The sequence below is a fragment of the Lontra canadensis genome, unplaced genomic scaffold (assembly GCF_010015895.1).
Source record: "Lontra canadensis isolate GAN:19392208 unplaced genomic scaffold, GSC_riverotter_1.0 scaffold54, whole genome shotgun sequence".
NCBI lineage: Eukaryota > Metazoa > Chordata > Mammalia > Carnivora > Mustelidae > Lontra > Lontra canadensis.
Window position 1 is genome coordinate 1,774,889 of NW_022631048.1, and position 24,398 is coordinate 1,799,286.

Sequence of the window (24,398 nt, forward strand, 5' to 3'; positions counted from 1 at the left end):
TGAGAGAGTTTAAGAAAACAATACTGGTAACAGTGAAACTGCAGAAATACATGAATGAATATGAAAAGTGAGTAATTGAGAAGACTTAATTTTTAAAAAGATATTATGTATTTATTTATTTAGAAGATTTTATTTATTTGAGAGAGAGAGAAAGAGCACACAAGCAGTGGGATTGACAGACAAAGGGAGAAGCAGGCTCCCCACTGAGCAAGGAGCCCATTGCAGGACTCACAGGATTCCATCCCAGGACCCTGGGATCATGACCTGAGCAGAAGGCAGGAGCTTAACCGACTGAGCCACCCAGGCATCCCTGAGTGGTACATCTAGTTATTATTACCAAACAGCTTTGGATGAAATGTAACTTCTAGAGTTTCCACTAAATATGTGTTCCTTAGCAGGCCTTTAAAAAGACTTTTTCAAAACTTCATTTCTAGGGGCACCTGGGTGGCTCAGTGGGTTAAGGCCTCTGCCTTTGGCTCAGGTCATGATCTCAGGGTCCTGGGTTGGAGCCCCGCATCGGGCTCTCTGCTCAATGGGGAGCCTGCTTCCCCCACACTCTGTCCGCCTCTCTTCCTATTTGTGATCTCTGTCTGTCAAATAAATAAATAAAATCTTAAAAAAAAACCTCATTTCTAATTATTTGTTTTTTTTTCTGTTTTGTTTTATTATCATCATTATAATGATGTTTAGAAAATTGAAACAGTTTTATGGACATGCAATTCATGTACCATATAATTCACTCATTTAAGGTGTACAATTCAATGGTTTTATATTCATAGTGGTTTTTATATTCACAGAATTGTGTAGCTATCACCATAATCAATTTAAAACATCTTCATCTCTCTAAAAAGGAACCCCAAACTCATTAGCAGCACTTCCTGTTCCACTTCCTCTCAGTCCCTGGCTCTACTTTTTGTCTCTATGGATTGGCCTTTTCTGGACATTTCCTATAATGTGTGTGTAAGGACCTATTTAGCCAGAGGCTTCCAACCAGGTTAAACAATAACCTTGTTGTTTAACCCTTAAACTGTCCCTGCCCCCCTCCCCCAAGGGACTTACTCAAAAACAAGTCCCGGAAACCAGCTCCAGGTAACAAAGCCCAAATACAAGGGTGGAGACATCCGATCAGTGGGGGGATGCATACTGTCTCCCTAGTTACCAAGGAGTATGGGCCCCGCCCTTTGGGCACCTTTTGGGCACCAATTCTGACCATGGTGATAGGCTGGTTCAAATGTCTACTATAGGGTAAATTATAATTGAGTTGGTCACTTATGTGTGACCTAGCATGACTGTGCAGCTTTCTCTGTGTGTTACAATTTCATTGGCCACCTGTGCATGGCCAGGCCCAACCACATGGCCTTTGCCCTTAAAAGCTAGTCTGTGAAACAGAGAGAGGTCGCCCTCTCTGTAAGAGGCGTGGCCCTGGCTGGTCAGTTTGATTCTTGATGCTTGGTGTGAAATAAAGCTTTGCTTGACCTTCGCTTTGTATCAGTCTCGCTCCTTTAATCACGGACCCATTATTGGGGACCTAACAGTGTGCCCTTTTGAGACTGGCTTCTGTCACTTAGCATAAAGTCAGTATGTATCAGTACTTTATTTCTTTTCATTGCCTAACATATCCCATTGTATGACTATCCCACACTTCATTTATTTATTGGTTGATGGATATTTGGGTTCCTTCCACTCTTTGGCCATACGAATAATGCTGCTATGAAAATTTGTGTATCAGTTTTTTGTGAGGACGTAGGCTTTCATTCTTTTGGGTATATTTCTGGAAGAAGAATTGCTGGGTCATATAGTAACTGTATGTTTAACTCTTTAAGGAATGGCCAGACTGTTTTCCACAGTGAGCATAGCATTTCCAATCCCACCAGCAGTGTTTAAGAATTTTCATTTTTCCACATCCTTGCTGACACTCGCTATTATCTCTCTTTTTCATGACAGCCCTTCTAATATGTATGATGTGGTATCTCATTGTGGTTTTGATTTGCATTTCTCCGATGACTGATGATCTTGAGCACCTTTTCATGTACTCATTGGTTATTTATATGACTTTTTCAGAGAAATGTGTGTGCAAACCCTCTGTTCATTTTTAAATTGGACTGTCTTTTTGTTGTTGGGTTGTAAGCTCATTGTGGTTTTCATTTGCATTTCCCTGATGGCTAATGATGTTGAGCATCTTTTCATGTGCTTATTGGCTATTTGTATATCTTTTTTTGAAAGCGTGTCAACACTCTGCTCATTTTAAAATTGGGTTGTCTTTTTATTGTTGGGTTGTAAGCTCATTGTGGTTTTCATTTGCATTTCTCTGATGGCTCGGGATGCTGGGTGTCTTTTCCTGTGCTAAAGGCCATTTGTGCATCTTCTTGGAGAAATGTCTATTCAGATCCTTTGCCCATTTAAAAAAATGGGTTATTTCCCTTCTTATTATTTGAGATTTAAATTACTGATTTTCTTTATAAATTCTAGTTATAAGTTCCTTATCGGATATGTGACTTGAAAAAACTTTTAAGTTGTCTATTCATTTTCTTGATGGTTTTCTTTGAAACACATATGTTTTAAATTTTAAACATGTTCCATTTATCTTTTTTTTCCTTTTGTTGCTATTGGTGTCAGAGCTAGGAGATCATTGCCAAATTTAAGATCATGAGAGTTTACTTCTATATTTTCTTCTGCTTTATAGTTTCAGCTCTAATGTCTAGGTCTAAGATCCATTTAAAGTTAATTTTTGTATATGGTGTAAGGAGGAGCTCTAACTTCACTCTTTTGCATCACCATTTTTTGAAAAGACTGTTCTTTCCCCACTGAGTTATCTTGGTATGCTTGTCAAAAAGGAATTGAAAGTAAACCCGAGAATTTCCTTGGTCTGTATATCTATTTTATTCAGTATATTTTGAAATTGGGAAGTCTGAGTCTTCCAACTTTATTCTTTTTCTATATTGTTTTAGCTATTTTCCTCATATTTCCATAGGAATTTTAGAATTAGATTTTATTTCTACAAAAAAAGAGACCTATGATTTTCGTAGATGAAATTGCATTGAATCTGTAGATCAGTTTGAGGAGTATTGCCATATTAACAATATAAAGTCTTCTGATTCATGACAGTGGGATATCTTTCCATTTATTTAGGTCTTCTTTAATTTCTTTCAGCAGTGTTCAATAGTTTTCAAGATATAAGTTTGTACTTCCTTTGTTAAATTTATTCCTAAGTATTTTATTCCTTTAATGATATTATAAATAGAATTGTTTTCTTATCATTTTTAATTTGTTTATCGTTACTGTGAAAAGACAGTTGACTTTTATATATTGCCATGTATCTTGCAAACTTGCTGAACTCATTCATTAGTTCTGAGAATTTTTTAGTGGATTCCTAAGAATTTACTATATATAGGATAATGCCATCTGCTAACATAGTTTTACTTCTTTCTTTCAGTCCAGATTTCTTATATTTCTTTTTCTTTCTTAATTGCACTGGCTAAAATTTCCAGCACAATGTTGAATTGAAGTGATGAGAACAGGCTTCCTTCTCTTTTTCCTGATATTAGGGGGGGAAAGCATTCAATTTTTCACAGTTACTTATGATGTGACCTGTGTTTTTCTTCACATATGTCCTTTGTGGGATTGAAGAAGTTCATTTTTCTACCTAGTGTGTTGAATATTTCATCATTAAGGGTGTTGAATTTTATCATATGCTTTATCTGCATCTGTCGAGTTGATCATTTTGCATTTGTCCTTTATTTTAATGATTTGTTACATTGATTGATTTTCAAATGTTAAATCAACCTTGTTCCTGAGAAAATTGATCCCAGTTACTCATGATGTATAATCCTTTTGTATATTGCCAGATTCAATTTGCTAGTGTTTTGTTGAGAATTTGTTTGTGTTCACACTTACAAGACATACTGGCCTGTATAGTTTTATTTTCTTGTGATGTCTTCGTGTGGCTTGACCTTAGTATATTACTGGCCATGCAGAAAAGGTTGAGAAGTGTTCTTTCCTCTTCGAGTTTTTGGAAGCATTTGCAAAGAATTAACATTAATTCTTTAAATGCTTGGTAGATATATGATTTTACTCATATGTGGAATTTAAGAAGCAAAACGAATGGACAAAGGGGAAAAAAGAGAAGCAAACCAAGAAGTAGACTCTTAACTATAGAGAACAAACTGATGGTTACTAAGGGATAGGTGGGTGGGGAGAGACAGGTTAAATAGGTGATGGAGATTAAGGACTGCATTTCCTGTGATGAGCACCTGGTGATGTATGGAAGCATTGAATCACTATATTGTACACCTGAAACTAATACTACACAGTATGATAACTAACTAGAATTTAAATCAAAACTTTAAAAAAATGCTTGGTGGAATTTTCCAGGACTTTTTGAATTTCTTTGGAAGCTTTTTGATTACAAATTTAGTTTCTCTAATTGTCTTATCTATTCGGTTTTTCTATTTATTTGCTAGTTAGATTTATTTTTACTTTTTTCTAAAAGTTCAGCTACAGGGGCACCTTGGTGGCTCAGTTAAGCATCTGCCTTCAGCTCAGGTCATTATCCTTGGGTCCTGGGATCAAGTCCTGCATCAGGCTCCCTGCTGAGTGGAGAGTGTGCTTCTTCCTCTACCACTCCTCCTTGCTCATGTTCTCACTCCCTCGCTCTCAAATAAATAAATAAATAAAATCTTAAAAAAATAAGATTCAGGTACAGATTTGTCAACTTCTGTTGATCTTTTCAGGGAGCCAACTTTTTTTGTTATTGTTGATTTTTCTCCATTGGACTACTATTCTCTATTCATTATTTCCTGCTCTACCCTGTATTACTTCCTTCTTTTCACTTGCTTTGAGTTTCGTTTGCTTTTCTTTTTCCAATGTCTAAAGGAGGAATGCTAAGTTATTGATTTGAAATATTTCTTCTTTTAAAATATAGGTATGTACAGCTATAAATTGCCCTCAAATACTGCTTTAGCTCCATCTCATAAATTTGGGTATGTTGTACCTTTATTTTCATTTGTCTTGAAACATTTTCTTTAAAGTATAGTTGATATACACTGTTACATAAGTTTCAGGTGTACATCATAGTGATTCCACATTATGCTATGTTCACCCAGGTGTAGCTACGATTTGTCATATTCCTTATGCTGTGCCTTTTATTCCTATGACTAATTTATTCCATAACTGGAAGTCTATATATTTCATCCATTTTGCCCATCCCCCACCTCCCGTCTCTCTAGCAACCATTAGTTTGTTCACTGTATTTGTAAGTCTGATTCTGCTTTTTGTTTGTTAATTCATTAGTTTTATTTTTTTAGATTCCACATATAAGGGAAATCATATGGTGTTTGTCTTTCTGTTTGACTTATTACATTTAGCATAATACCCTCTAGGTCCAACCATGTTGTCTCAAATGGCACGATCTCATTCTTTTTTATGACTTTGTAGTATTTCAGCATATCTGTGCATGTGTGTGTGTATGTGTACATACACATGTACATACATACCACAGCTTCCTTATCCATTTGTCTCCTAATGGACACTTAGGTTGCTTCCATATCTTGGCTATTTTAACTAATGCTGCAATAAATATAATGGTGTATATATCTTTTTGAATTTGTAAATATCTTCTCCCATTCATTGGGTTGCCTTTTTGTTTTGTTGGTGGTTTCTTTTACGGTGCAAAAGCTTTTAATTTGATGTAGTCCCAGTAGTTTATTTTTGCTTTTGTTTCCCTTGCCTTAGGAGACATACCTAGAAAAATTTTGCTGCAGTTGATGTTAGAGAAATTAGTGCCTAGAATTTTTATGGTTTCAGGGCTCACATTTGTGTCTTTAATCTATTTTGAGTTTATTTTTGTGTATGGTATTAGAAAGTCGTCCAGTTTCATTCTTTTACATGCAGCAGTTTAGTTTTCCAGCACCATTTATTGAAGAGACTATCTTTTCTCCATTGTATATTCCTGACTCCTTTGTAATATATTAATTGATCATATGTGTGTGGTTTCATTTCTGGGGTCTCTATTCTGTTCTATTGATTTATGTATCTGTTTCTCTATTTTTTTTTTTTTTTTTGCCAGTACCAAACTGTTTTGGTTGCTACAACTTTATTTTTTAAGATTTTATTTATTTATTTGAGAGAGAGAGAATGAGAACACAGTGAGGTGAGGGACAGAGGGAGAAGCAGATTCCCCGCTGAGCAGGGAGCCCAATGTGGGACTCAATCCTGGGACTCTAGGATCATTACCTGAGCTGAAGGCAGGCACTGACTGAGTCACCCAGGTGCCCTTATTATTCTAGCTTTGTAGTATAACTTGAAATCTGGGGTTGTGATACCTCCAGTTTTGTTTTTATTTCTCAAGATTTCCTTGACTATTTGAAATTTTTTGTGGTTCCATATAAATTTTAGAATAATTTGTTCTATTTTTGTTAAAAACCCCCACTATTGGTATTTTGATAGGGATCACATTGAATCTGTAGATTGCTTTGGGTAGTATGCACATTTTAATATTCTTATTTCATCTAATCAATGAGCATGAAATATCTTTCCATTTGTTTCTTCTTCAATTTCTTTCATCAGTGTTTTATAGTTTTCAAAGTACAGGTCTTTCATCTCTTTGAGTTTATTCCTATGTATTTTATTCTTTTTGGTGCAATTGCAAATGACGTTGTGTTCTTAATTTCTCTTTCTATTACTTTGTTATTAGTATATAGAATGTTACTGATTTCTGGGTATTAATTTTGTATCCTGCAACTTTACTGAATTCATTTTTTGCTCCTAGTAGTTTTTTGGTAGAGTCTAGGACTTTCTGTGTATAGTATCATGTTGTTCACAAATAGCAACATTTTAACTTCTTTACCAATATGGATGCCTCTTATTCATCTTGAAGTACTTTCTAATTTCTTATGTGATTTTGTTTGTTACTTATTAATGCTTTGGAATTATGTTGTTTACCATCCACATATTTTTGGTTTTCCAAATTATGCCTCTGTTAGTGATTTTAAGTTCATTCAGTTATTATTTGAGAACATATTTTGTATGAACTCACCACTTTTAAACTTATTTTAGTTTGTCTTATGGCCTATGATATTGTCTGTCCTAGAGAATTTTCCATGTGCACTTGAGAAGAATGTGCATTTTGTTGTTGGATATGTTTTCTAAATATTAAATATATTTGGTTTATGGTGTTCAAATCTTTTCTTTCTTTCTTGATTTCCTATCTAATTGTTCTATTCACTATTCATATTTGAGTTTTGAAACCTATTATTCCTGAAGTGTCTGTTTCTCCTTTCAAATCAGTCACTTTTTGCTTTTCATTTTTTGGAAGCTCTGTTATTGGGTGCATATATGTTTATACTTGTTATATCTTCCTAATGCAATGGTCCCATTTTCTCTTGTGACATTTTTTTGGTTTGTTTTAATATCTCTTTGGTCTGATATTAGTATAGCCACTCCAACATTCTTATGGCTATTGTTTGCATGACATATTTTTTTCCCATGCTTTCATATTTTCAGCCTATTTGTATCTTTGAATCTAAAGTATGTTAGTAAACCTGATTCGTACTTTGAATCTAAGTATGTTAGTAAGTTGGTGTAAAATTAAGTAAAATTATTTAAGTAAAATGTAAAAATAAGTAAAATTATTTGTATCACCTTTAACAGTGATAATGTTGTCTCTGATATATTGACGAGTTAATATTTGTTTAATACTTATAATCTCATACTGTTATTCTGGATAATGATGTTTTTGGAATATTAAGCAGGTATAGCCTCCCCTTTTCAGGAAGTTTAAATATGAGATAAAGGATTTATTGTCTAATTTATTCCTATTGGTCTGAGAAGTAGAGCAGATAAAATATGAGTTTATTCATTTTATAGGAAGAAATGTGTCTATAAACTTAAATTTGCACTTTTCTCTCATTTTTAACACTATAAATAATCTTAAATCCCAATGATGAATTTAATTTTAAATTTACTGATTCAAGCCACTACAAGTTTTTCCAATCATAATGGATAGGAAACAGCTTGAGGCTTCCAATTTTCATTGCTATATCTTCATTGAAATTGTGTTGAAGAGCAGAGAAAAAGTTTAGTTATTAAATATTCTCATTTACTTGATTTTAACATTATTTAGCACTCTTGTAAGATGATTGACATAGTTCATGTATGGATTGCAGGAAAGGAAAAACTACCTTCTGAAAATGATTGAAAAGCAGCTGGAATTAATGAAGAAGGAGGTGATTGAATGAGTGTATCAACCAGATGAAATATAGGCTTTTTTATGTATTCTGTGTGATGAAAGGATTAACAGAATTCAAGGTAGTGCAAAATAGAAACTCTATGATATAACAATGAGTGATAATAATGTTAATGATAGTGTTAGCAGATTTTTATAGGAGACTTATTGTTTGCCAGGCACTATTCTAGTATCTTTACATATAGGTCAGTGATTGGATTGTCAAATCAGACTGACTTTTATTTGAAGATGTTAATCAGTATTAAGCTTTACTTGTAATTTTAAGGATACAAGGAACTGAAAGTCACAGGAAAAGCAGACAGAGGTCCTGGACATTGAGAGAGGCCCCTATATTCTTTCTTCCCATGGTAGACAAAACTCTCCATCCCGGAGCAGTAGATATGATCTCTAATGATGTATATGGGTCACCTTGTACAATAGGGAATATTATAGGCTGTGAAATATTCCATTTTATACTCCGATAATTGCATAGATGATGTCTCTTATAAACCTATAGATTCTAGGTTTGTTTACCATAATGGTTCTAAAACAAGAGTATTCTGCTAAAAGTCTTCTATGGATGAGTACATTTTTTTTTTTTAAAGCTAATACCATTGGTATATTTGTCAGTAGCTAACGTGCTTATAAGGAGAGTAGACCAGGTCTTCTGCCCTCTTTTTTCTTGGGAGAGCCTCCTACCCAACAAGAAACAAAAACAAAGCAAAAGCAAACCTTTCTTTCATTTCCAATGAATTTCCTTATTTAAATTCAAATTCAATTATTTATTTTTTTCTGTTAAACTAGGTAAAATATATTAAGAAGGAACTTCAGGCATATTTAAAATATTCTATTTTATTTTATTTGGTTTGGTTTGGTCTGTAGGACATGGAGTGAGAGATACAGTAAATAGAAATATATCCTTACCAGCAGCAGATATCCACTGTAGCAGCTTGGTGTATTCCTTTTGTGTGTGTGCATGCACATGTCATCTACAATTCTTTCTTCTGTTTTCTCTTAGAATATTTGAGAAATCATATGATGGTTTCAATTTTCAATTTTCTCTGATTTTCTTTCCCCAACCCAGGATGGAGACCCAGTTCGTCCGGGAGTGGCCATGACTGATCTCGCTACTGGCCTGTATGCATATGGAGCCATTATGGCTGGATTGATACAAAGATACAAAACAGGGAAAGGACTGTTCATTGATTGTAACCTACTGTCATCTCAGGTACCAATCCAAAGAACATTTGAGATTATGGTGTAGGCATATGTCTGGGTTATACTCTTTCATATTGAATCCTATAGTCAAAAATCCCATCTGCAAAAAGAAAAATAAAAAACAAACCAGGAAAAAACCCACAAACAACAACAGCAAAAGCTGTTCAATTTTGGTATACTTAATTATTGTTAAGTTAAAATAAACAGACCGTGAAGATTTTGTTATATGTAGACATTGCCGTTGAATTAGAGTTTTAAAGACTTTATTAAAATGGGTCTATTACTATTTGTGAGAAAAGAGTACATTTGGTTCTATTTTATTGTCACATGAGCTCTGTAACTTCTTTTGACCAGGATTTCTTCATCTTTTATGTACTATGGGCCCTTTGAATAGTCTGGTGAAGGCTATTACCCTTTTTTCAGAATTTTGTTTTTAGATGCATAAAATGATATACTTATCATTACAAGGGAGCCAGTTATATTAAAATATGGTTATTTCTATATAAAAACCAGTTTTGTGTTGTAATAACACATGTGGTTTTTTACTAATACATTAAACCATATGATCTATTATCGTAACTATTGCAATTTTGAGATAATGTTGAACATAAATGATGTTTTAAGATATTTGCAATATCTAGAATATGATATGAAAATATGGATAGTTTATTGGTAACCAAGCCATAGGAACTACTAACACTCCTGGAGTTTGTTGCCTACATTCATAATTGAAGAAAATGATAAATTTTGTTAGAAGTTGGATGGACATAGAGATATAATTTTTTTTCCATTCAAATTAATTACTTCCCAGAATTCTTTCCACGGACTCCAGGTTAGAATCCCTGGTTTAGAGAGTTATCAGTTATGTCATGCTAAAAACTAACCTGGTGGAATTAAAAGGCTAACTAGCTCTAAAATTGACATTTTGTCTCCTTTTTATTGGAGCAGACCTAGATGCCTATTCAGAACTGATCAATTTTCAGGAATAGAAAAAAAGAAAATACCAAATTTACGTAAGGAGATATTTTACTATGGGAAAAATTACTTTATAGATGGAAACCTCAGTTAGGAATTTCAGATTTAAATGGCATACATGGGAGACTAGTAAACTTGGAAATCTGCTTGGAGATTTGTTCTCATAGACAAAATTAAGGAGTTGTCTAGAGGTTAGAAAAAACATCAAAATGGTTGAAGGTAAAATACTACATATGGGGTTTCAACATAGCTTTGAGTCACAGTGAGCATTTTAATGGTTATATAAAAGGGTAAAATAATTCTCTCCAAATGAATGAACTGCCTTCTAAATAGAGAAACACAGATGTTGGTTATGGAAAGAAGCTGAAAGCCTTTTCCTCCTTCCTCTAATTTTATATCTGTAAGGAACCTGAGGCAGGGTACGTTAACTGGCTACAAGTTACACATTCAATAATGTTGGAAGCCAGGAAGGCTTCAAGGGATTTGACTGTGCAGTCACAGAGGGTCCTAGGCTTAGTTTAAATACTCTGTTATCATTGCCATGAGATTCTTAATTATTTTTGAACGACAGACCTTACATTTTTTTCACTTTGCACCAGTACTTGCAAATTATGTGGCTGGTCCTGGATTTGGGACTCTATTTATTTTTTTTTAAATTTTTTAAAATTTTATTTATTTATTTGACAGAGATCACAAGTACGCGGAGAGGCAGGCAGAGAGGGAGGAAGGGAAGCAGGCTCCTGGCCAAGCAGAGAGCCCGATGCGGGGCTCGATCCCAGGACCCTGGGATCATGACCTGAGCCGAAGGCAGAGGCTTTAACCCACTGAGCCACCCAGGCACCCCGGGACTCTATTTAAATCTCCTGATCTTTACCTCGTCTGCTTTACTTACATGTCAATGATTAATTAGCTTTGGAAGAAATTCTCTTGTAGCGTATGGTAGAATTTAATTCTCTTCCAGCACCTAGCACAGTGATTCATGGTGTGGAGGTGTGTGGTTCCCTGGGGATGGGAGTGGAAGAGGGGGTTTGATATCACCAGTAGGGCTGTTTCAAAGTGAAGGTACAGGAAGTGCAAACTCATGCATGCATACCTACATACACTGCTTTCCAGTCATTTTGGGTATGTATGTGTGTTTGTTGCTCATGTTGTCCCCTGAGCCTGTAAGTCCCATAAGTGCAGGAATAATGTTTGTTCCTGCTTACAGTGGTATCCTCAAAGCCCAGCCCAGTACTCATCAAATAGCGGGCTCTTCCAATCTTTTGAGATCAATAGGACACCCACTGTTACAGCGGGTATGTCTCATGGCCCTTAGGTTTGATAGGAAAGTTAGAAAAACGTAGAAAACCATAGATTAGGATAAGCACTTGATAAACAACTAATGATGAGATGATTTGCTTTTAGCAAACTCGGTAGGAGGGATTTAGCCCATTTGCTGTAGCCGATCCAGTCCAAGGTTGCTAAAGTTATTAGTGTGTTTTAGACTCATTAACTACCTTTTTAAAATCGAGGTAAAGCTGACATAAACCATTATATAAACCAATATGATGATTTAATATTTGTGTATATTGCAAAATGATCACCACAATAAGTTTGGTTAACATCCATCCTGATACATAGTTGCGGTCTCTTTTTCCCACAGTATTATTAGCTATAGTCACCATGCTGTACATTACATCCCTGTGACTTATTTATTTTATAACTGGAAATTTGTACCATCTGACCCCCTTCACCTATTTTACCAGCCCTTTGCCTCTTGCAGCCACTGATCTGTTCTCTGTATCTATGAGCTCAGTTTTTTTTTTAAGTAAAAAAAAAATTTCTTCTAGATTCCACATATAAGCAAGATTGTATTTCTCTGATTGGCTTCTTTTACTTAGCATAATGCCCTCAAGGTCCATCCGTGTTGTTACAAATGGCAAGATTTCCTTCTTTTTTTGATTCCTGAATAACATTCCATTCTGTGTGTATATATGTACAACTTTTTTTTTAATCCATTCATCCATTTTTTTTTTAAGATTTTATTTATCTAATTGTCAGAGAGAGGGAGAGAGCACAAGCAGGGAGAGCAGCAGGCAGAGCAGGCAGAGGGAGAAGCAGGCTCCCATTGAGCAAGGAGCCTGATGTGGGACTCGATCCCAAGACTCTGGGATCATGACCTGAGCCGAAGGCAGCCACTTAACCAACTGAGCCACCCAGGTGTCCCTATCCATTCATCCATTGATGAACACTTAGATTGTTTCCATATCTTGGCCATTGTCATTACCTTTCAACAATAAAAATCAATTAAGTCTTATTTTAAAGCCATGGATTTTCAGATCTAATGTTTTATATGATCTTCATAAGAATCACTTGAGGTAGGTAGGGCAGGAATTTTTTAAAAGATTTTATTTATTTATTTATTTGAGAGAGAACACAAGAGTGAGAGAGGGGTGAAGGGCAGAGTGGGAGGAAGAGGGAAAAGAATCCCATGGAGACTCCATTCTGAGTGCAAGTCTGGACTCCCATCTCACAATCCCAAGATCATGATCTGAGCTGGAACCAAGAGTTCAATGCTCCACTGGCACCCGGGTGTATAGGGCAGGACTTTTTATTCCTATTTTACTTGGAAAGAAACTGAAGCTAGGAGATGTTGATCTGCTTGACCAACAGAGTCACAGCAAGAATTTTGGTTTCTCTTTCCCCTACACAATAAAGACAAAAGCTTTGGCACCGAGGGACAGGCAAGAGCTAGCTTTCCTGTAGTGAAGCTCCAGAGAAGGCAAATTTTGTAAAAGGCAGAGGAAAAGAAAAGATCACTCAGTGGAAAGGGTACATGTAACAAGGCCGGCCCCTCCTGTGCCCACGTTGCATTCCAAGAGTCAGAGTAAGACAGTGTGACAAAGTGGACCTGTCTGGATCATTATCTAATCATATTCAGATGTAGGGAGAGATAACTATCATGGAATTTAACCTGATGGACAAGTGTTTCTGTTGAAATATGGGAATTTTGAGAAAGAACATTTGGAGTGGGTTTTTTATGAGCTCTTGTCAGCTGAGGACTCACTGTGTCCCAGACGCTGTGGTAGCTCCGTTAGAGTGGGAGGTGACACGTCTGTTCAAGGCTTAGTAGTAGAGATGGTCTTGTCCTAATGGAGAGCTGGAGGTGATGCATGGTTCTATGTAGGAGAGAGTTTTAGAACACAGTTGGGCCAAGAGTATTAAGGGCCTCAGATGTAATGCTTAGGAATCTGGATTTTAACCTCTCAAGGCCTCTGGTTTTTTATCTAGCAGTTCCCTCGGTGACGGTCTTTTCAACCAAAGACTGTGTCTCCTTGGAGACATGCTATGGTTGCCACAATCAGAATAGCTTCTGAGCTGGGAACAGTGCTAAGTTTTCAAGGGCAGTGGTACACATAATAGTTTATGTTGAAGCTAGTCTGAAGTGCAAGGTGGTGGGCGATAAGACCATTTTCATTCTCTTCTCCCACTGCTGCCCAAGCTCTGTTCATCTCGTTTTGCCTCTACCCTATTTCTTTTCTCTGCAACTTCTTTTCTTCTCATCTCATGTGCCGCTGCAGTCTTGGGCATCTCTTTTCTCTTTTTCCCTCTTGTCTTTCTTTACTTCCCTGTTTTCCCTCCTATTCTGCGCTGCCTTTTCCAAGTCCCCTTTTCTCCATCTTTCATTACATGGAGCTATAGTTGAAGCAGTACTGCTTCCATATCTTACATCTTTATAGTGTACCATGAGGGAAACTTACAGAATCTTTTAGCAGTTTCCATGGAAGAAAAAGGAAGACCTTTTTCATAGAAGCCCCAGAAAACAAGACCATATATTTCACTGGCTTAAGTGACCATTCCTGAACCAATTAATGAGGACTGAAAGATATGCTGTTTGTCTTAAGCCGTTCTAGGTACCAGGGATTGGGTTCACTCCACCCAAACAATCTGACTGTAACGGGGGAAATGTGATTCCCCCAAAGAATGGTAAGGTTATTTTTTGGCCAGAGGCAGGGGAAATAGATGTTGGGGGCCAATCAACATTATATTAACAATCTGAGTTGTTGTTTTGAGAATCTAGTGCACTAAAGGATGTGAAAAATTCTGCGTAAATTAGAAGGTATTCCAATGACTTGCATTAATTTTGTTAGGTTATTGAGAAAATATTTTGCAGTGTTAGAAATGTGCTGAAATTAAAAAGGTGGCTATTGACATAATGATTTTATTATCATAATTATTGTAGCTTTTCATAATAGAGAAATCTTGACTAACTTTACTCAGTCTTTCAATTTAACATAACATTTATAGATTCTAGATCCAAATACCAAACCACAGAATGATTAAACTTTGCTTTATGTAAATGTGAAGCACTATTTCTAGGTACTTTTCAAAGTAGTATAATAGGAAACTTCACCTTTTAAAAAATGTGTTCATTTTCTTTTTTTATATAAATGTTCACCTGCATTGAGCAGATAACATTTGAACTTAATTTCAGCTGCCTGGAAAATGACGGTGATTTCATGCCGTGGGTAAAAAAACGTACTTCTCTACTCATTTTGATTGCATTACATAGGATGACAAACGAATGATTGTAACATTCGATATCAGTTGCTAAAAATGAAATTTTGTGCTCCTTCTCTTAGAAGTGAGCTGGTATACAATTACGCAAATTACACTTGATTTGAATAGTAGCTAATTATTAACTCGGAGTTGATTGCCTCAACCACAACAAAACCATTTCATTGTAGAAACACGACAGTGGCCGGGATGTGGTTTACAAGTGGGCACCAAATTTTTCATAGTTCCAAGGCTATGAACTTTTAACCCTTGTCATAAAATTCTTTGATTTTTTTTTTTTAGTTTTAATATGATTTAAAGTTGTCAACTGAAGATTGTCTAACGTCAGCATCTAAACTGTATTCTTCAGATGATATTGGTAAATAACAAGGAAGTGGGTTTGGATGTGGTTCCAATTACTCTGTTGCTTTTATTCTTCTGTTGTGGCTTGCAGAAATATCTTTTGGAAGTTTTAATATCCTTCCTGTACTTAATTGCAACCAGGCTTCCCTAATTACTATGACAATGAATCTTTTTAGCACCAAACTTGCATAATTATTTTCACATATAGAATGTTTTGGCATTTTTGATGTCATTATTCCTTCTCCATGTTTGTAACACTGTTCATATTTAGGGTAGATAAAATTTCAGCTGTCATTATTGTAGCACACCTCTCTGGATAAATTTCTGAATTTCAAACAAGTATCGTAATCTGAAATTCACCTTTTTCTGTCTTTAGATACCTGTGTTTCTTCTTTTCTTTTCTTATTCTGTATCTTTTTAAAAAATAGCTCTAGTGCTACAGTGAGTGCTGTGAAGTGTGTAAATCTGGCAATTCACAGACCTGTACCCCGGGGGCTAATAATACATTTTATGTTAATAAAAAATAAAAAACTAAGGAAAAAAAACCCCAAAAGAGCTTTAGTGAGGTGTATTTTTTAAAAAAGTATATGTGAAAGAGAGAGAGAGAGGGAGAGTGATAGAGCATGAGTGGGGTGAGGGGCAGAGGGAGAGGGAACCTGATGTGGGACTCGATCCCAGGACCCCGAGATCACGACCTGAGCTGAAGGCAGACGCTTAACTGACTGAGCCACCCAGGCACCCTAGTGAAGTATGTTTTGTATGTCATAACATTCACCCAGTTTTAAGGGACCATATAATAATTTCTAGTACAGTTAGTAAGTTATGCAACCATTACCATAAATCAGGTTTTGAAATAAATTCTCATACAGTCATTTCTGGTCTGGGTTGTACCCCTGAGGCTAGAAAGGACCAGTTTTGAGTGGGAAAGAATGTAACACTGGGTTGACTTGGAATTCAGGGCCCATTTTGATTATGTGGGCCTTAGACGATTTTACCTTTGTGGGTCCTTTCCTCCATAAAAATACTAAGAACTATAGCTTCATTGGTATAAAGATGAATATAATTCATTACTATGTATTAATTATTATTGTGTTAATTTTTTTCTCACTTTGAAATTAAAATTAAAACATTCTGTGTACCTCTGAAGTATGGTGAGCAGTAGGCCTGAGAAGGCAGCTCTGGAAGAATTCCCTTAAAAATAGCCTGTAAGGGATGCCTGGGTGACTGACTCAGTCAGTAAGCATCTGCCTTGCGCTCAGGTCATGATCTCAGGGTCCTGGGATTGAGGCCTGCATCAGGCTCCTTGCTGGGCAGGAAGCCTGCTTCTCCTTCTCCCACTCCCCCTGCTTGTGTTCCTGCTCTTGCTGTCTCTCTTTCTCTGTCAAATAAATAAAATCTTAAAAAAAAAAAAAAGAATAATTTGTAAATGTGCTGAATTTGTGAGGAAGGACATTATGTATCCAGGAAAGAACTGGAGGTTGGAAGTTGAGATCTTGCTGAAGGGTGAACAGAGGATGGGAAGGGAGAGAAGCAGCAGCCTATGACCAAGGAAGTTGACAGCATGGAGCAGGGAGAGGAAAAATGAGGAGCTCATATCAGAAAGCTTAAGAAGTCAGAGAACTGTGAGTTTATACTTGAACCTCCCTTTTTTGACAAGCCTGATGCATTTCTTCCATGAAGGCCTATGTAAGCCTGATCATCCTTCCTTACTTGAGGCCAATTTTTAATGTGTATCTGGTTTCCATTCTTAAGTGGCATTCTCTCTAAGTCCTCTCCTATTGTTTATTAAAGTTTGGGGGGTACAAATAAATATTAACATTTCTGATATCAAGATAACTAATTAGGAAGGTAAAGACACACCCAAAAGTGAAAAATTAGATGACTTCCAAAGAAAATGAGAATTTTAGATAATCTGGTTTTTTATGTTATTATTTTATACTATTGGTTGGATTGAATACAAGTTGGCTGTACTATAAAACATGGTTTGCTTTTTAAAAATTTTTTGTATTTTTGGGGTGCCTGGGTGGCTCAGTGGGTTAAGGCCTCTGCCTTCGGCTCAGGTCATGATCCCGGGGTTCTGGGATCGAGCCCCGCATCGGGATCTTTGCTCAGCAGAGAGCCCGCTTCCCTTCCTCTCTCTCTGGCTGCCTCTCTGCCTACCTGTGACCTCTCTCTGTCAATAAAAAAAAAAAAAAAAATTTATATTTTTAAGAAAATCTAGTGAAATGTGTGTTGGGAGGATGCTCTGGTTTTGTATAACTGAAATCGTTAGTTATAGTCATTGGCATTGAATATTTTTATATGCCATGGATCACAGTGAGGGAAACTGGAGCTTTTAATTTGTAATAATTGATAATTACTAGTGGGAGAATATTTCAAAAATAAATAATACAAGTTTCATTGTGATCCAATTTAATTCTCTTATTAGATACTTTAAAACAATTTGATGCTTTTCAAAATGTTCTGAAAAATAGAAACATAATTAGGATCAAGATATAAAAGAGTCGAGGAGAAAGATCCATTGGTGTTGACAAATATTCGACCAAATTTAGATTTTGTCTTTGCAGAATCTTGTAGAATAATGAATTTAATATACTGTTCCTAAAGGTGGGACTAACAGTATTAGAATCATCTTTATTCTCTCTGTTACCAGAGTTGGAACAATTTGTTTTTGTTGCTAAGTGAGCTGATCCTACCTTCATCCTTGTACTTTTTAGGATTGGAAAATTTTATGTTGAATAAAATATAATCAGGGGCATCTGGATGGCTCAGTGGGTTAAGCCTCTGTCTTTGGCTCAGGTCGTGATCTCAGGGTCCTTGGATCAAGCCCCACATCCGGCTCTCTGCTCAGTGGGGAGCCTGCTTCCTGACACCACCCCACCCGCCCCCCTGCCTCTCTGCCTACTTGTGATCTCTGTCAAATAAATAAATAAAATCTTTTTAAAAAAAAGTTGCAATCATATCCTTCTGTGTTGGCTAATTAATGGTGGCTCTATACCTGCCCTCAGTTATGGACCAGCTGATTCCTACTGGAACTTGTCTATTTGGCCCCAATTATTATTTCATCATTGTAGCTAAAGGATAAGTAAACCACTAGCATCAAGCATGGTGGCTGAGATTTAATTTCTAGGAAAATCACTTTAACTCTTTACAGAACGTATATGAAGAATAATGGTGAATTTTTTTTAAGACTTAGAGTCATTACCTACCAGCAATATGTAATTTTTAAGTTTTGTTTTGTTTTGTTTTGTAGCCTAGGGTCATTATATACCAGCAATATGCAGTAAGATCTTGATTAACTAAAGCACTTAGCAATTTGGATATTCTGGTTGATTTCATTTTCTATATGACTGAAGGCTAAAAGGAAACTACTTTGGTTTCAACCATTTTCATAGAAAATCCTCTAAAATGCTTTAATTTACCTTTCTGTTATGGTAAATGCCATATACCAAATATATTTTCACCCTAAATGTTATTATTCACATCTCTCTCTTTTTTAACCTATTGATACTCCCTTTTGGCAGTAAAAAGTGAAGTTGAATCCTCACTAATAATCTATTTGTCATCTACCCATTATTCATCCATCTATCCGTTCATCCATCCATCCCTGTTTCTCATCTACTATGTGGCAGAGTATACAATACATGATAAGCCAGCAAGTTCCCTGCTATATCAAATTTACATTGTCACTGAAGATATAGATAAAAAACAAGTAATAAGTGATGCATTTGCAGAAGGAAATAAGCAGTGTAATAAAGATAACAGGGGCATTTCTGTTAGTGAGGAGGGCAAGATCATTCCAGAGAGAGGGAGCAATAAATGCAAAGGCCTGTAGCAGGACAAGACTTGGCATGCTCTAGGAACTGACAAAAGGTTGATGTAATTGACTGAAAGACATCCCTTGAAGTTGACACTGGCACTAAATCTGGCTATTTATTAATAATCATCTGAAGAATAAACATGGGTTGTGACATTTAAATAATAACCCAGTAATCTATAGTTAGTAGGCCCATTAGAAGTTAGGAGTCAGTAACAGAATCTGGTTTTAGCGGGGAAGGAATTTATTGGAGGGGACTAGGTCAAGCCTACAGGGTAAGGGTTGAGTTCTGATGCTGTTTTGGTGGGATGACAGTAAAAACAAGGACTGCCAACAGCTTTAATCTTCTCCGCCACTTGGGCTGACTGGAGGCCAGTACTGAGAAGACTGAGACAAGACGGTTGTGATTATTAACAACAGCGCCTGCCAAGGTGCAGCATTGGGAAAGTGCCATTCAACTTGCCCACCTACTAGTAGACATTGTATTATGTAGGCTTCTTGTATTCTCGAAAAGTTGAATTATTGAGAATGTCTTTAATAACATAGTAAAACTTGTATAATGTTTACTTTATACTAGACACTGTTCTAAGCACCTTGCATATATAACCTAATTTATTTCCTCAATGGCTCTTTTGTTTCCCATTTTACTTAGGAGGAAACAGAGGCCCAGAATAGCCTCAGCCATTCACTGAGTCGTCGAGCTAGAACCTGAACTCAGTCTGGATGCAGAGACTGCTGTACTTTTACTCTCGAGTGTATAAGGCCCCCCCAGTATTCATTAATTCATTTATGGACTTACATATTTAAATGTCCAATGCTAGGAATACAGTGTTATGGCAAATAGGGATGTTTGGGAATATGTTTTAGCTATTCCAAGGGGTAGACAAAGATAATAAATCTTGACTTCTCTTTTGGGAGAATGATTTTAATAAGCACAGTGATCAGCACTGAGCAATAGAGCTTAACATGATTGCATATTGATCTCATATCTTGCAACCTTGCTGGGCGCATTTTTCTAGTTCTAAGTGTGTTTTAGTGGATACTGTAGCATTTTTCATATAGAAGACCGCATCATCTGTGCATAGAGATAGTTTTACTTTTTTCCTTTTCAAAATGGATGCCTCTTACTTCTTTTTCTTGCCTAATTTCCCTGGGTAGGAAGAACCCCAGTACAATGTTGTATAGAAGTAGCAAGAGCAGGCAACCTTTTCTTTTTCTTCATTTCAGAGCAGAGCATTGCCAGTACGTGTGAGGTGAGTTGTGCTGTTTTCACTGATGCTCTTTATCTTTTTTTTTTTTTTTTAAGATTTTATTTATTTCACAGACAGAGATCACAAGTAGGTGGAGAGGCAGGCAGAGAGAGGAGGAAGCAGGCTCCTCGCTGAGCCCAGAGCCCGATGCAGGGCTCAATCCCAGGACCATGACCTGAGCTAAAGGCAGAGGCTTTAACCCACTGAGCCACCCCAGCGCCCCGATGCTCTTTATCAAGTTGAGGAATTTCCCCTTATTCTTGGTTTGCTGAATTTTTTTTTTTTTAATCACAAAGGTGTTAGATTTTGGCAAATGCTATTTCTGCAACTATTAAGATCATGATTTGGCTCGCATCACCTATCCTATTAATATGTTATTTGATATTGATTGGCTTACATTGATTTTTGTATATTGAATGAGTTTTGCAATCCTGGGAAAAATCTCACTTGGGCATGTCTAATCTTGTGTATAGTTGCTGTATTCTGTTTGCTAGTATATGGTTAAAGATTTTGGGGTCTATTCAAAAGGAGAATTGTTCTGTAATTTTCTTCTTCTGGATGTTTTTTGTATCAGGTATGTCTCAAGAATGAGTTGTTCCCTTCTCTCTTAGTTTTGGAAGAGTTTGTGAAGAATTAGCATTTTTTAGAATTCTGTTTTTTAGTTCTTTGGTAGAATTCATCAGAAAAGTAAAAAAGCCTGGATTTTTAATTTATTTTTTGTAAGTTTTATGAGTACTAATTTAATCTATTTGTTCTAAGTTTATGTAGTTTTTCTATCATTTGTCAGTTTCAGTAATTTGTGTCTTTGTAGGAGCTTGTCATTTTATTTAGGTTACTTAATTTATTGACATATTATTGTTCGTAGCATTTTCATATAATCCTTTTTACTTCTGTGAGTAGATGTGCTCACTCTTTTATTCCTGATTTTAGTAACTTGAGTCTTTTCTCTTTTTTTTTTCTCTCTTCAGTCTCCCTTAAGATTTGTTAATTTGTTGATCTTTCCAACAAACTTTAGATTTCATTGGTTTTCTCTATTGGTGTTGTCCATTCTATTTTATTTATTTCTGCTCTTTATTATTTCCTTCCTTTTGCTAATTTTGGGTTTAGTTTGCTCTTGTTTTTTTGGTATCTTGTGGTGGAATGTTAAGTTATTGATTTGAGATCTTTTATTTTTAAATATTGTCAGTTTCAGCTGTAAATTACCCTCTAAGAACTGTTTTACCTTCATCTCAAAAGTTCTGGTATGTTGTGTTTTCCTTTTCCATTATCTCAAATTACTTTCTAATTTCCTTTTGTGATTTCTTCTTTGATCCATTGGTTTTTAGGAATGTGTTGTTTAATTTCCACTCATTTGTGAATTTCCCAAATACCCTTCTGTTATTAATTTCTCACTTCATTCCATTGTAGTTGGAGAACATTTTTTTTTTAAAGATTTTATTTATTTATTTGAGAGAGAGAGAACTTGAGTTGGGGGAGGGACCAAGGGAGAAGGACAAGCCGACTCCATGCTGAATGTGGAGCTGATGTGGGGCTCGATCCCAGGACCCCAAGATCATGACCTGAGCTGAAGTCAGATGCTTAACCAAATGAGCCACCTAGGCACACCTAGAGAACATTCTTTGTGTGAATTTCAGTCTTTTTAAATGTACCAAGGCTTGTTTTGGGCCTAATGAATGATCTCTCTTAGAGAATGTTCCTGGTGTACCTGAGAGGTGTGTTCTGCTGCTCTTATGGGGTGTTCTATAGATGACTATTAGAACCAGTTTGTTTATATGGTAATGTTATGTTTAATATTTTGAGGACCTGTCATTTTTTCCCCTAAAAAAGCAGCATGATTTTACAGTCTCACGAGCAATTTATGAAATATCTAATTTTTCCAGGTCTTTGCTACTGCTTGCTATTCTGTTTTACTTCAGCTACTGTAAAGTAATTAGTGTAAAGTGGTTTTGATTCGCATTTCTACCCTTCTATTTCTCTGTTGATTTTCCGCCTAGTCATTCTATCCATTACTGAAAGTGAGATATTTAAGTCTCCATCTGTTACTGTTGGACTGTCTCTTTCTTCTTTCAGTTCTCTCAGTTTTTGCTTCAGGTCTTTAAGTACTTTAAGTTCATATATGTTTATAATCGTTACATCTTCTTGGTAAATATTATTGTTATAAAATGAATTAATTTGTCTCTAGTAACAATGTTTTGGTCTCAAAGTCTATTTTATCTGTTTTTTTGCTACCATTTTCATCATGTATTATTCCCTTGGGCTATCATAATAAAGTACTATACATGGGTTGCTCTAACATTAGAGATTTATTTTCTCATAATTCTGGAAAGTTGAACTCTGAGGTGAAGGCGTTGTAAGGGTTGATTTCTTCTGAGGGCCATGAGGGAAGGATCTATTTCAGGCCTTTCTTCTTGGCTGGTGGATGGTCATGTTTATCTGTGTTTTCACATCATCTTTTTTTGCACATCTGTGTTCAGTTTTTCTCTTTATATAAAGAAATCAGTTATATTGGATTAGGGCACATCCTAGTGATCTCGTTTTAACTTAACTGCCTCTTAAAAGACCCTGTCCCAAATATGGTCACATTCTTATTTTTTTTTTAAAGATTTATTTATTTATTTGTTTAGAGAGAAAGTGCAAGAGAGTGCAAATTGGGGGAGGAGGGGGCAAGGGGGAGGGAAAGAGAATCTCAGACAGACTCCTTGATTGAGCCATCCTGGCACTACGCCAAATGTGATCACATTCTGAGGTACGAAGCTTAGGACTTCAATGCATGAATTTTTGAGGAATCACTATTTAGCCTATGACTCATGGTATATCTTCTTTCATCTTTTTAGTTTGACCTCTTTGTGGTTTTGAATCTAAAGTATGTCTCTTCTAGACAGAATATAGTTGAATCGATTTTTTTATGCCTTCTGCCAGTCTGTTTTTTTTTTAATTTGACATTTGCTATTGTTTTTTAATATATCTTATGTCTTTTTTGTTTCTTTGTTCCTTCATTAATACCGTTTTTTTGCTAAATACATATTTTCTAGTATACTATTGTAATTCCCTTAATATATATGAAATATATATATATATGTATATATATATATATATATATATACATATATATATATATTTGTTTTGTTTTGTTATTAGTGCTGCCCTAGGAATTACAATTAACATCTTAATCTAAAACAATCTATCTTGGATTAATACCAACTTCATTTGAATATTCTATAAAAACTTTGCTCTAATATAGCTTTGTTTCCTTCCCTCTTCTTTGCACTATTGTTCATACATATTACATCTTTATACATTGTATGCTCATCAACACAGATTTACCAATATAGGCTCTATTCAGTTCTCTTTTAAATCAGGTAGGAGAGGAAAGATTTATAGACAAAATATGTTTATACTATCTTTTATGCCTACTTGTTTTAGCTATCTCTACTTGTGCTCTTTATTTCTTTGTGTGGATTTGTGTTACTATCTAAGGGTGGTTTTTTTTTTTTTCATTTCTGTCTGCAGGACTCACTTTGTATTTCTTGTGGGACAGGTTCGCTAGCAACAAATTCTTTCCTTTTTTTTTTTTTTGTTTATTTAGGAATGTTTTAATTACTCCTTTTTATTTTTGAAAGATTGCTTATTTGTCAGAAATAGAATTCTTCGTTGCCATTCTCCCTTTCCATAGCACAATGAATGTTATCCTGTGGCATCTGTGATTTTTAGTGAGAAATGAGGTAAGAAATCTTGCTACTTTCAAGATTCTTTGTTTCCATCTTTTGACAGTTTGTTTCTGATGTATCTAGATTTGGGTTTCTTTGGATCTTGATTGGCTTTTGTTGAGCTTCTTGGATGTGTAGATTAATGTTTTCAATCAAATTTGGGAAGTTTTTGGCCATTACTTTTTCAAGTATTTATTTTTCCACTGTATTCTTTCCTCTTCTCTGGACTCCACTCTTATAGTCATTCTTACTCTTTTCTTCTTCAGACAGGGTTCTTTCAAGTCTTTGTATATAATTATAGTAGCTGATTT

General features: G+C 35.7%; 1 protein-coding gene across 5 annotated transcripts in view; it reads left to right on the forward strand.

The window, feature by feature from the left end:
* SUGCT (succinyl-CoA:glutarate-CoA transferase) overlaps positions 1 to 24,398 on the forward strand; it is a 763,713-nt gene that overhangs the window by 136,041 nt on the left and 603,274 nt on the right. For all 5 annotated transcript variants that reach the window (XM_032874961.1, XM_032874965.1, XM_032874964.1 and 2 more), the window contains exon 8: positions 9,306 to 9,449. In XM_032874961.1, the coding sequence (XP_032730852.1) occupies positions 9,306 to 9,449 (144 nt within the window). The remainder of the gene's footprint in view (positions 1 to 9,305; positions 9,450 to 24,398) is intronic.